At 34.4% G+C, this 12,521-nt stretch overlaps 1 protein-coding gene across 3 annotated transcripts in view; it reads right to left on the reverse strand.

Annotated features, from left to right (window-relative positions):
• LOC136038701 (extracellular matrix organizing protein FRAS1-like) overlaps positions 1-12,521 on the reverse strand; it is a 196,884-nt gene that overhangs the window by 38,184 nt on the left and 146,179 nt on the right. For all 3 annotated transcript variants that reach the window (XM_065722012.1, XM_065722013.1, XM_065722014.1), the window contains 2 exons: positions 12,030-12,184; positions 1,736-2,263 (listed from right to left, as the gene is read on the reverse strand). In XM_065722012.1, coding sequence (XP_065578084.1) covers positions 1,736-2,263; positions 12,030-12,184 — 683 coding nt within the window. The remainder of the gene's footprint in view (positions 1-1,735; positions 2,264-12,029; positions 12,185-12,521) is intronic.

Genomic DNA, 12,521 nt, shown 5'->3' on the forward strand with positions numbered 1-12,521 from the left:
ACAACCGATAAAAGATAATTTATCGAACATATAGGTAGACAAAAGACAGACGCTATCCACTTGTGCGTCAGCTAGCAACATCTTTTAAAAACAATCGCAGACTCTGTTCCAGGGGGGGGTAGAGATTACACACAGAGGGACGTGCAAAGGATAGAGAAACATTTTCTTGCCATAAAAATAGGGTTTCCGAGATAATTACAAAATCTGAGCTTCTATGCAATTCAGGAAGAGGAAAATGTCTATACTCCCGCCCCTTTGTTTACCCACTCCATTTTTTACAATCAGGCTTGCTGTCAGGGGCGTATCCGAAATTTTTGTTCGGAGGGAGGTATTTTATTTTTCAAGGCGGTTTACACAAAAAAAACTCCACAAAACGGAAAATAAATGTATCTATATGTGTTTTTCACGTTTTCATGAGTTGGACAAAATTTTCGTGAAGGGAGGGGGGGTCAAACCTGAAACCCCTCCTGGATGCGGCCTTGTTTGCCCTTATACTATTTTTGTTTTAGGCAATTGAACCCTCAATGAATACTAGTCATAGATCAAAGTTATAAAGGGGTATACTGTCAGCTTTCGTCACCTTTGTCAAATAAACAACATATCTAATACTAATCAATTGAAGTTCCCATAACCCTTTATTCAACGAAACATTCGTGACGGTAAGCATTTAAATATCTGTCGTAAATCTACATGCAAGTGCTATATTATGTTCTTTATCTGACCAATGTCATCAAACATACACTACAAAACGGTGAATCATAAAACGTAATACTGATGCTAAATATAAACACATTAAGCCAGTTTCTTGACAGTTTATAAGTTTCATATAAACAAGACTTATCCTGACTATCCTTTGAATTATTGTGCAGAGTAGGATATAATACCAAGTTTTACTGGAGAACAAAATATTTCTACAAACACAAACTCGAATATGAAAGAGTTTTCTCTTTTTTCGAACATGAAAAAAGTTTTCAGTTTCAATAAGATTTGTCGTTTATTATCTTTATAAGTTTTTCTCATTATGATTACTAATAGTTTAATTTCTACTGGAACCTGTTTAGTTTTTTCCGAGGCAATAAAATAAATTCAGATAAACTGCTGAAATCTTTGCCTCTCACTCTCTCTATCCAGAGGCGCCATTTGGGCCAAATCTTGGGGTGGGCATGGGGCATTTGACAGAACTTGAGACTTTTATTACCTACTTTCAAAGTTTACAATGATTAATAGCAAATCGCGTAATTACCCCAAGGGTCGTCAGGTAATTACGCTCTTTGGCTAATAGGCGTGCAGTTAGTTCAAATCATTTGAACAGAATGGATTATGTTGGACATAATGTATAATTATGGCCGGAAAAGGGCCCTTTGTGGTAGAAGCTTGGGCCCCCTGGAAAATCAAGGTTGGGCATTTGCCCACCCCTGACCCTCCCATATGGCGCCTCTGTCTCTATCTGATTTTACTTTTTATTTACGAGTTAGTGCTTAAATATGGTATCCTTATCTCCCCTCCCCTTTTTATAGACTTCATTGCCTTGGCGACGATTAGTACCTCTTATTGGTTGACAGAATTTTATTGTTCACCAATTTTGATCGAAATTAGTAAATTGAAAATTCTACTGTTAAACATTTAAGAACCTGTTGTTTTATGAATGATAAAATAGGGTTGGTTATAATCAATCATCAATTTTAAATAGCTTATGAGACATTTTCATCAACCATTCATATCTAACATAGCCTACCTCATAAATAAGCTCATCAGATTCAGATTCAGAATCAGTTGCAAATAAATGGTCTTCTGAGAGTGGCTCATCCTCATTCAGCTTCAAAGACACTTTTCTATTTTTCATCACTATAGGCGCTTCATTCAAAATGACTTCAACAACAAAGCTTTGATCAGCCAGAACTGGGTCTCTTGCATCTTTGACTTCAAAAAAGAAAAACTCCATAAAACTGTCAGTTTTTAAGACAGAAAGTCGAATTCTTCCGGTATTTATGTCACTCTGATTAAATTCTCCCATTTCAGAGATCGGATTCCACCTGCTGCTTTGTGATTTTTCTAAAATCAAATTCGGAGAAATTTGAGTAACAGTGTAAAGACAATCATCGAGGCTGGAACTCTCTGCCAGAAGTGTTAAATTAGAAATAACAAGATGAGTTCCGATGGGAAGAAGCAGACCTTTATTGACCTTTACTGCAGGCAGATCTGTGTTTACCTTGCCAATAAGTACTTGTAGTTGCGCATGACTAGAGAAATCTCCGTCAGAGACCTGAAAATGAACCAAGGTAAGATATTTAAAAGACAAATCGAAAAGTTGTCAAGATTTGCCTCGTGGGCATTACCCACCAGTTTTATTTCAAAAACAGGGGCTTAATTTGCTATGAGGCGGGGTGACAGATACATTTTTCAAGCATTCACTCAAAAATAGGGCATTTGTACCAGAACATCACCAGAAACAAACTGAATATTTTTCAATTGGCCCTAGCCTACAGTAATACAAGAGACATAAGTTACACAACATACATTTTGGCCCAATTTGGCTCACTTACGAAAATACATCACAGATGTAAACCAATGAAATTAAAACATATCTAGCACAAAGGAATCAATATTTCCACTTCTACCGATTTTTGGGGTGACCTACCAAGTTCCTAATCCATCTCCCGAGAAAAAAAAGATACCGGAACTATTTGCGATGGAAAATCAATAGATGACACTAAGGCTTAGAGCCATCTACCGTTTTCTACCAACAATTGGCGAACCTTCAGAGTTTGTTTAAAAAGTGGAAACTTTGTACGGAATTACAGGAAAATAATCTCTATTTTTCTCTTTGTTCCGACTGGGGTAGTCTGAAAGGAAGGGTAGCCTCAAAAGCAGTAAGCCACACAACATAAATTTTACAGAGGAGTTGACAAACTGAAAAATTTGTTTGTGGTTCAACTGTTTTCAATTAGTAGTTATCAAACAGTTCGTTGTAATGAACTGTAAGTAAGGAGCGATGCGGCTCAATAGTAACCAGAACTCTAAAAAACAAAGTTGATGCAATTGATACTTCAAAATAATTGGCCTTTTATGCTGATTGCAAATATATAAGAAACATTAAGTTTAGTTTTGCGCATCAAAAGTTAACGAGCTTGAGAATGTTTGCCTTATTTTCGAAAAAAGAGAAAACACCCCCTAAAAGTCACAAACTCTTAATAAAATCACATCGTCAGCTTCAGCGTATTAGAGAACCCTACCGTAGAGGTTTCAAGCTCCCATCTGACAAAATGTGGAATTTAGTATTATTTGCCAGGGGAGAGATCACGGATGCGGGTTTATTTTTTTTTCCCAGCGGTGATCCTAACCAAACCAATGATCCCAGAATATCAGGAGAGGGCTCATTCAAACAAAAATTAAAAGTTTTAGCACCCTTGTCAAGTGACCAAAAAATGGGAGGACAGCTAACCCACTCCTTCCCAAGCCACTTCCCCCAAAAATCGTCAGATCAAAATTTTAGATAACCACTTTGTTCAGCATAGTTCAAAAGTCTGGTAACTATACTTTTAGTGATGATATAACCATCCATAGTCCCTGGAGAAAGGGCTGTAAGCGGTATCGGGCGTATTGGTTTGGACGTATCTGTGCGGGCGTTTTTTTTTTTTTCATGAGTTTGTGCCTTCGATATGAGTAAGTGACGAACCTGTCTTTATTAAGGCTGATTGTTGTATTTCTTTAACCAATACCGTTTTTCTAACTGTGCCAAGAAATCACGATTAACCGCCAAAATTTGAGCGATCTTGAGGTTGGACTTTTTCAGGATGTTTAAGAGGGATTTTGCAGGGGAGAGGATTTTCTACAGGAAGAGTTTTCTAAGGAAAAGAAGGTTTGAGTGGGAACTTTCCAGGGAAAATTCCACACCAAGAAGAGGGGCTTTCCTCGCATTATTTGAAAAACTGTCACAAAAAAAAAAAAATCAACTGGAAGTAAGAAGCAACATTAAAACTTCAAACAAACAGGAATTATTCCGTATATGAGGGGGGATAGCCCCTTTAAAAAAAACAGAATATCATGGCAGTATTGCTACCATGTGATGCATCATAGATTTTGCGGTATAAACAAAATTAAAAAAAAACAAGTTTTTTCAACTGAAAGTAAGGCGCAACATTAAAACTTTAAACGAATGGAAATTTTTCCATTATATGAAAGAGGCTTCCCCCTCCTCTACATCTCTCTTTTTACGCTAAATTTTGTTATTACTTCAAAAACAGAATTACGACAAAGAGTCAAAATTTAGTGTAAAGAGCAAATTATTGAAGATTGGGCATCCTCTTTTATATCACAGAATAATTTCTGCTCGTTTTAAGTTCTAATGTTGCTCCTTACTTTCAGTTGAAAAACTTTTTTTTATTAATTTAATTTTTACAAGCAAGACTTTCATCAAATACCAAAGGCACATGGTAAAAAAAAAAAAAAAAAAAACTATTTTGAAGAAAAAAGGAAACCTCTTAATATATTAAAAGTCTAACAAGATAATACAAAAGTGCTTTGAACCCATCGATAGACCTTGCTTTGTTCGTGGGAAGTGGAATATAAACCTATGTTGGCCAAATAACGCCACATTACACTTTGCGAATTACCGCAGCCTCACTGATCGCTCCTATAAATTTTATATATGAAGCACCACTATAGATATAACGTGGCAGCAGAAATCGGTTTTGTATCAAATCTCGGTGGATGACAAATTCTTAGAAAGTTTGAAAGCTATGTAAATGAAAGTTTAAAAGCTATGTAAATGAATTTTTTGGGAATGGATTTATAACCCAAACTAGGTACCAGAAAGAACCTAACTTAAATAAAAACAATCTGATTTTTATGATGCTTTCAAATATATGGAATTTATTAGTTTAAATAAAAAAAGCAATTTAAGTCGTATTTACATTTAGAGTAATCACATAAATTCATTTTGTCACCCGTCGGGATTGAGTAAACAAAAAGCTTCGGTAGGCTTTTGGTCAAATACCTAGGTGCAACATTACTGTGACATGTGTAACAAATCAAAGTAAAGAATTAGTAAAACAGTTCTAAAACCATAAGCCAAACCATATTTGCTCACATTTTGAACAATATTACTGCTGAAATTAGAGGGAAATCAGAATTGAATAAAACTGTACAGATCTAAACAGCAGCCTATGTTCTCACTTTCCAATTCAGACGACTCTGGAAATTTCAAAGAAATTTTATTCAAGGAAATGATCAGAACAATAGTCCTGCTGAAATTAGCAGGATATCAGAATATAATAAAAGTGTACAGATCCAAACAGGAGTCTATGTTATTACTTTTCAACTAAAATAAATCTGGACATTTCAAAGAAATTTTATTCAAGGAAATGACCAATAACACAAAGCTGGATAAGGGGTGTAGGAAATTCAACTATGCAACAAGCAATTTCAATATGAAAACTGCACAAAAAAGTTATTTTCATTTTTGTAAAATAATGATTCGTTTTGAAGAATCCTTTACAGCCAAATATAATAAAACTACTGATATATATCTAAAGAAATGTTTATTAAATCATTGCATCTTAGACAGCAAAATTTAGATCCATTTTCAGGTGAATAAATGAATTTATATAGTAGATAAATAAATAAATTTAGGTGAATAAATAAATAAATAAATTTAGGTAATTCACATTTTGCCGCAACTCGCACAGCTGACTCAATATCTGTCTCAATAAAACACCTTGCAGAGTCTGATCTAAGAAGCAGGCTGAAGGCAACAACATGTATCTGAAGGCATGGTCATTAACACAACCAAGATAGGCTTTTTTATACCATACAGGGAAGACAAACATTGTAGTTGTCTTTTACTTTGCCTATCTTACATCTAATACATACCTACTATGGATATTCTATCCCTCTATTTACATGATTATATCAAAGTTTTTAAGGGTATAATATGGAGGTTTAGACATTTGGGCATGGTGAATTCAAGTAAAGTGGCGTTATCTAAGGCTGCTAAAAAAATAAGAACAGGAAGCTTGAAATTCTGCAAAATGTATATTGAGAATAGCTTAAATAAAAAAGAGCCATTTGTTTTTGCAGGAATCAGGAAAGTTTTGAAAGAATCGCGAAATTTGGGATGTTTCTGTCCCGTGATTTGAAATTAATTGAAGCGTACTTTGGATTTTTAGATTTTGTTCTTTACTTAAAACTCCTTTTTTTGTGTTGTAATGTGAACAGAACTTGTTCAAGACTCACAAGTCTAATTTTTAAACATAATATAAGTGTATTTTGATTTCTGTAGTCATAGGAAGTCAAAAAATTTCCTTCACTGGACTTTGCTACGTTTTAGATGATAACCGCAACTCTTGCTAAAATATAACCTATTAAATATCATTCCATAATATACTCCAACGCATGAGAGATACCGAAAAAGTCCCACCCCACTAGATGATCAAATCAAAGACCAGGAATTTTATTTGTTCGTTTTTTGAATTGATCAATTAGGCTATAGAATAGCTGACAGTTTGAACCTTACATACTCGTGAACTTAGGCGAAAAAACAGAAAAGAAACAAAATTTGATTTCTCAATGAATTTCTCGATTAGTTTGCATCTCAAAGTGAATATCAATGGGAAAAGCATAGAAGGTTAGATAACCAAAAATGGTGATAAGAACTAACGAATTGTTTTGAAATCAGTGTTCATGCATATGAATAGGCAAAATATTAATTTCAAACATGTCAGAAGATAGACAAATCGGCTTTGTGGATGTGTGTTGAACATAATTGATACCCTGAAAAATACATTCCTTTTTGCTTCGATGTAAAAACTTTTAATAGACAAAAAGTGCGTGTAAATTGAACAAAAAACCTCTTTTGGGTATTGGAGCATGGTGAGGTTTCTTTCCAAATACGTTTTGTTTTAATAACCTTTTTTTTTTAATGATGGTGGTACCATAATACCATGTAACTGTCTGTTTATATTTTTGCAGCCTGAAATTTAAGTTATTTATTGGAACAATATATCTCAGCCATTGTCAATTTATAAAGGGAAATATTTGTATTTTTCTTCAAACAAAACATTTTCCGTTTTACACACATACATTAGCTAAAAGTTAAAGATTAGTTATCCTTTAGACAGTTCCAGATACCTCAACGGGGAAAGGATGGAGGTTTGACATTAAAAGCGCACTTCTAGCCTTTGATTTTTGTCAAGTCTCAATAAATCAGTGCTAGCACAGGAGTAAACAAGAGCTAAAAGCTCATATGGCACTTGTGACGAGGTCGGAAGAGCCAAGAGCTCACATGGTATGAGCTCTAGCGAAATTCTAGGAATCAATAGATTGTTTTAAAAGGAAAATCAGAGGCTTAATACAAGTCGGGATTTAAAATAAGAGCTCTGAGTCACGAGCTCATCTGAGTCATGACCCATCTGGGGGGGGGGAGGGTCCTCCCCAGATGGTCGAATCGGGAAAACGACAATTTTTAATTTAATCTGGTCTGGTTCCTGATACGCCTGCCAAATTTCACCATCCTAGCTTACCTGGAAGTGCCTAAAGTAGCAAAACCAGGACAGACAGACCGACAGAATTTGCGATCGTTATATGTCACTTGGTAGATATCAAGTGCCATAAAAAGGCGACGCATCAGTGCTGCCCTAGCTTAAATACGATTGTCTTACATTATTAATATTAAGGGGAGGGGATGAGAACCTTCGCTGAATGATTTTGACCAAGACATTTTAAAAAATGTTATTTTTATTTTGGTTTACCTCGATTTTCGAGGGGGAGAGGGGTTATTGAAGCTCTTTTTCCAAAATTCTCCATATTTTTTTATAATTGCTTTTTTCTTTCAGTGTAACTTCAAAAATAGTCACTATTCTCGAATCAACTTTCCAGTGGCAATTTAAGGTTACAAGTATTAACTTCTTATTAAAGTTTACACTGTTTCAGCACAGTCTCTACTGTGACATCTTTGACTTTAAGTCTTATACATTAATACTTCTCTGTCTCTCTCTCTTTTTTTTCTCGCTCTCTCCTCCTTCTCCCCTCCTTTCTCTCTCTCTCTCTCTCTCTCTCTCTCTCTCTCTCTCTCTCTCTCTCTCTCTCTCTCTCTCTCTCTCTCTCTCTCTCTCTCTCTCTCTCTCTCTCTCTCTCTCTCTCTCTCTCTCTCTCTCTCTCTCTCTCTCAAAAAAGAGCAAACAATGGCTGTGAATTCTGGCTGTAAATTAGCGGTATCTATTCTCATAATATTTCTTGAGCATGTGAAACCATATTTACAATTCAATCGTGAGAGGTCCTTTTTCATAATAGCTACCAATACCTTATACGAAGCGTATGAGATTTACTAAATCTTGCAAAAACTAGTAGATTTGGGCTAAGCTATATTATAATGTCCTAACCATTTGAAGACCATTTCAAATCCGTTTTGACGTCGGTTTTTAAGTCGAACTATTTTAATATTTTTCGAAGCAGGAGGAAAAATATAACTAGCATTAAATATATGGCGAAATGTTCAACAGTTCATAAGGATGTCTTAGTTGAATTATTGAGAGCCTTTTAAGTGTCAAAATGATGTTCAGATAGGGTTATGGATGGAGCGTTAAATTCGTTACGATTTCCTTTTTTGGTATTAAAAGAAATAGTTAAATAAAAGAAGATTGTTTTGCCAATTTTACGATTTAAGCCTTTGACTTGGCTATATAGGAGATCCATAAATGGATGTAACTGTGCAAAAGAAAATGGACCCACCGAAAAAAAAACTGACACAAGTGTTATCTTACTCTCAGACAAGGGTTCATTTAAGATTTTGTATGGGGTGGGGGAGGTTACAATAAAAACGTTAAAAAACGCTTCAAGAATGTGCTTACATGCATTCTTGCTAAGTTTTTACGAGCCAGTCCAAAATTTCGGGATGGGGGTGGAGAATGCTTCAAACTCCTTACCCTTACCTCCTGGATACGGCCCTACTCACAGAGCAAAGTTAAATTGTACAGAAAAACTTAAACCCACTAGCATCTTGAACTTTAACTCTGCTTCAGTAGATTTATTTCAGTATGTATGATATGTCAGTTTATCGTAGTTTTAAATATCTTTAACAAACTTGGCGAATAAAAAAAATCATAGAATGACTTTAAATTTTTGATTTTTTCCATAAATATTGCATTCGGAATTGTCACTGCATTAGGATAAATTACGCTATTTTATAAGCAAAGAAGTATTATCACGGAGAAAATATTACTATAGAAAAAGTGCGTTTGTGGGTTCGCATATATTGTCGAAGGCTTAACTTCTTTTTCAGCCGTTAAATAGAAAACAAAAAGAAAATTTCTTACGGAAGCCTAAAGCGAAGTTAATACTCAAAACGAAAGAAAATTACAGTTTCGCAGATTTCGCAGGACTTATCTTCAGAACTAGCTTAAATAAACTGACACGTGATATCTTCCCATATCTGTAGAATTTTATATGCTAGCGCTTCACTGTATAAACATAACCAATCTAAAAAACAGAACGTTCTCTTAGGATGCAGAAAATGCCAAACTAATTTATAAGTCTCTTGATAGTCTTTCACCGACCATGATATTGATAACTTTTAGTGCACAACTTAAGCATGCTCAGTTTTCAGTAAGGCGCTAGTTTTTAGGACTCTAAAGATACTAGAAAAACCATAGGTCAGTTTCTTTAAGCTACGTTTGTAGATTTACCCTCTGTAATCTCCCAAGCAATAATTTTTGTTCGTTTTAAGCTTCATCTTCGCTCTTCACTTTCGTAAGAAGAACACTACTTTTTCCGAATTAACTCTACTCGTTTTTTGGTCAATATACATAATAAACCTTACAAAAATATCTTCTTTGAATTTAGGTGATGAAACTAAAGAAGTCAATATGATTTCTTGTTAATAAGAGACGAGATAGAGTATGGAAGAGAGAGCGTTGTAAATCCCTGGCTAGAGATTTTCAACCATGGAGATTATAATGTTACCCTTAAATAATTCATTATTCAAAAAAGAATAAAGATAATGAGTACATTAAATAATATTATACCCCTTTTTTATATTTTCATTTGTTTTATTTGTAAATGGTACCCTTATTATGGTTCCCAGCCTTTCCACTACAAAAGGTGCCTAATGGGATACGACGGAGTTATTTAGACAAACTAATAAGATGTACGTAGAAATACATCTCTCTGCGATCTTCCGGTAGCCTGCTAGTATTGATAAAAAAAAAACTAAATAATTAAATAGATCTTAGCCACATAAAAAATTGATTTTCCTCCTTATTCCAGACGCGAGGGAGGGGAGCTCAAATCCTCCAGTTGGGGGTTTTAGACCATAAACACTAACTGGCTATCTTAAAATTCGCAGAACCTCGTCATTTTGACCCTCTTTGGGCAAAAATCGATGTTTTGAGGCACAGAGTGGCAGAAAACGTCACTTTATTGTGGTTAGTCAAGATTAGTGGTGATTTTAGAATTTACATTCTCTGACATTTCTACTAGGTGTCTTATGCGTCATTCGCCTATTGCACTATTCACGCTTTACTGAAAATATATTATATTACATAATATTTTTTATGTTTATAATTTTGAAAAATAAAAAAACAAATGAAAATGAAAAAAAAAATCCTGAGTCGCTGAGTTTCCAGGGATTAGCATTATTACTTATTATATATTCAGTTTAATTTCATTAGTTCTTTCCAGTGATCTTGACTATTATAATAATTTATTCTTTCATTCGCCGTCAAATTTTAGAAAAACAAAGCATGCTCTATAAAATATAATTAGTTTTTAATAAAACGCAAATGACACAATAGGCCACAGATCTTTTTGGTGAGTTGAGGGGGAAGGGGGCAGTAGATAAAATTCTCCTTGAAGTTTTTTTTTTCGTTTTAAGTTTGTCTTGACCATTCAATTCAATTTTTACTAGTTTTAAGATCTATGTATTCATCTACATCAGTATCTCTTATCTTCATGTTTGATATGATCATTTGTTTAGTTTCTATATGTTTTGGGTTTCATCTATTCTTTAAAAGCAATTTCCGGTCGTGTTGAGTTGGAATTATTATAGGACTTTGTTTCTGCTGATCTTAAGTTTGACAAGACTCTTTACTTTTCTTTGAAAACTTGTTTCTCGGAAAGTTTTTGTAATGAATTCTTCAAAAGAATAAGAGCCTTATATATACACCCCCCCCCAGGATGGACAAAATTACGTCCCTGACGGGGAACATGCTATTTCCGTTGTTTATTATAAGTTGAAAACCCCAGGACTGTCAGGGTTTTTGGCAAGGTCAGTACGTGTTTCAGCCATTTAAGTATTTCGTCGGTTAAGTGGTTCTAGATCACATGCTTTTGCGTAAAGGTTCCCGCGAGAGGTCATGTCTTTAATGTAGATAATTCTCAGATAATTCTTTGGGATACCATTTAATTTATGCATTTTAATTTTTAGAAGGCCAGAAGGGTTAGGAGCTGATAGCTCTAACAAATGGAGGAACCTTCTAAAACAGGAGAGGGCAAGTGCATTAGACCGAAATTCCCCCTTTCCCATTGAAAACCGCAAATATACAAAATAGCTAGCTTTTGTCCCCTTTAAGAGAAATTAATTTAAAAAACGAAGTTTTTTGTTGCTTTATTTTTATTTATTTCTTGGTTTAATATGGTATAATTTCTGCAAAATGGATTGGTCCAATGATTGGCTAGAAAAAACATTTTTCAAATCGTGTTTTTTTAACTTTTGGTTACTAAGGGCTGTGGTTCACTCTTTATTAAGTTGCAGCTACTGCTGCAACCAAGATATATGCTGACATAAACTCCCTGAGAAAACTCTTTCCTGAACTCGTTTCCTGGCACTTGCTACTCATGTAATTGTATAATCTCTGGAAATGATAAAGAAAATAACTTTGGAGTCAATACGGTTGGAAGCTTTACTAATAAAGAGCACAGAAAAAAAAAACATGATTACATCTATTGTCCAATCAAAATAACCCTTCAGAATTCAAGAGGACATTTAAATCCCCCCGTATCCCCATCTCCAAGTTACTTCTAAGAGTAGAACTTACTTTGAATGCCATGGAATCTTCTTGTTTAGACTCGGATCCACCAGAATGAACATAAACTATTAATCCTTCTATAAAATCTTGATAAGCAATACTGCTTCCTTCACGAAGAATAACGGATGACTCTGAGAATACGCTATCTTGTCGTTTTAAAACTCCTGAAATGATAAAACGACATGAATAGTAAAATACTGTAAATAAAACTGTACAAATTATAAAATGAGCCCAGTTACAATTTATTGTTCTTTATATTTTAAATATTATCATTATTAAGCCTTTCGTTTAGAATTTTGATAAGCTTTTTGACGTACAGTAAGATACCGAAAGACAGCTCATTCTAATCGGTTATTATAGAGACATAATCTCACCGTTCGATGTAGCTTGTTAAATTATTTGCAATTAGTTGTTAAATAAGCGCAATTATTGTGCTCTATTGAACGCTATTTGGACAGCAAAATTAATTTTAAGCAAGTAATCTGAAAATTGGAAGAAAAG

This window comes from Artemia franciscana, chromosome 18, assembly GCF_032884065.1.
Source record: "Artemia franciscana chromosome 18, ASM3288406v1, whole genome shotgun sequence".
Classification (NCBI taxonomy): domain Eukaryota; kingdom Metazoa; phylum Arthropoda; class Branchiopoda; order Anostraca; family Artemiidae; genus Artemia; species Artemia franciscana.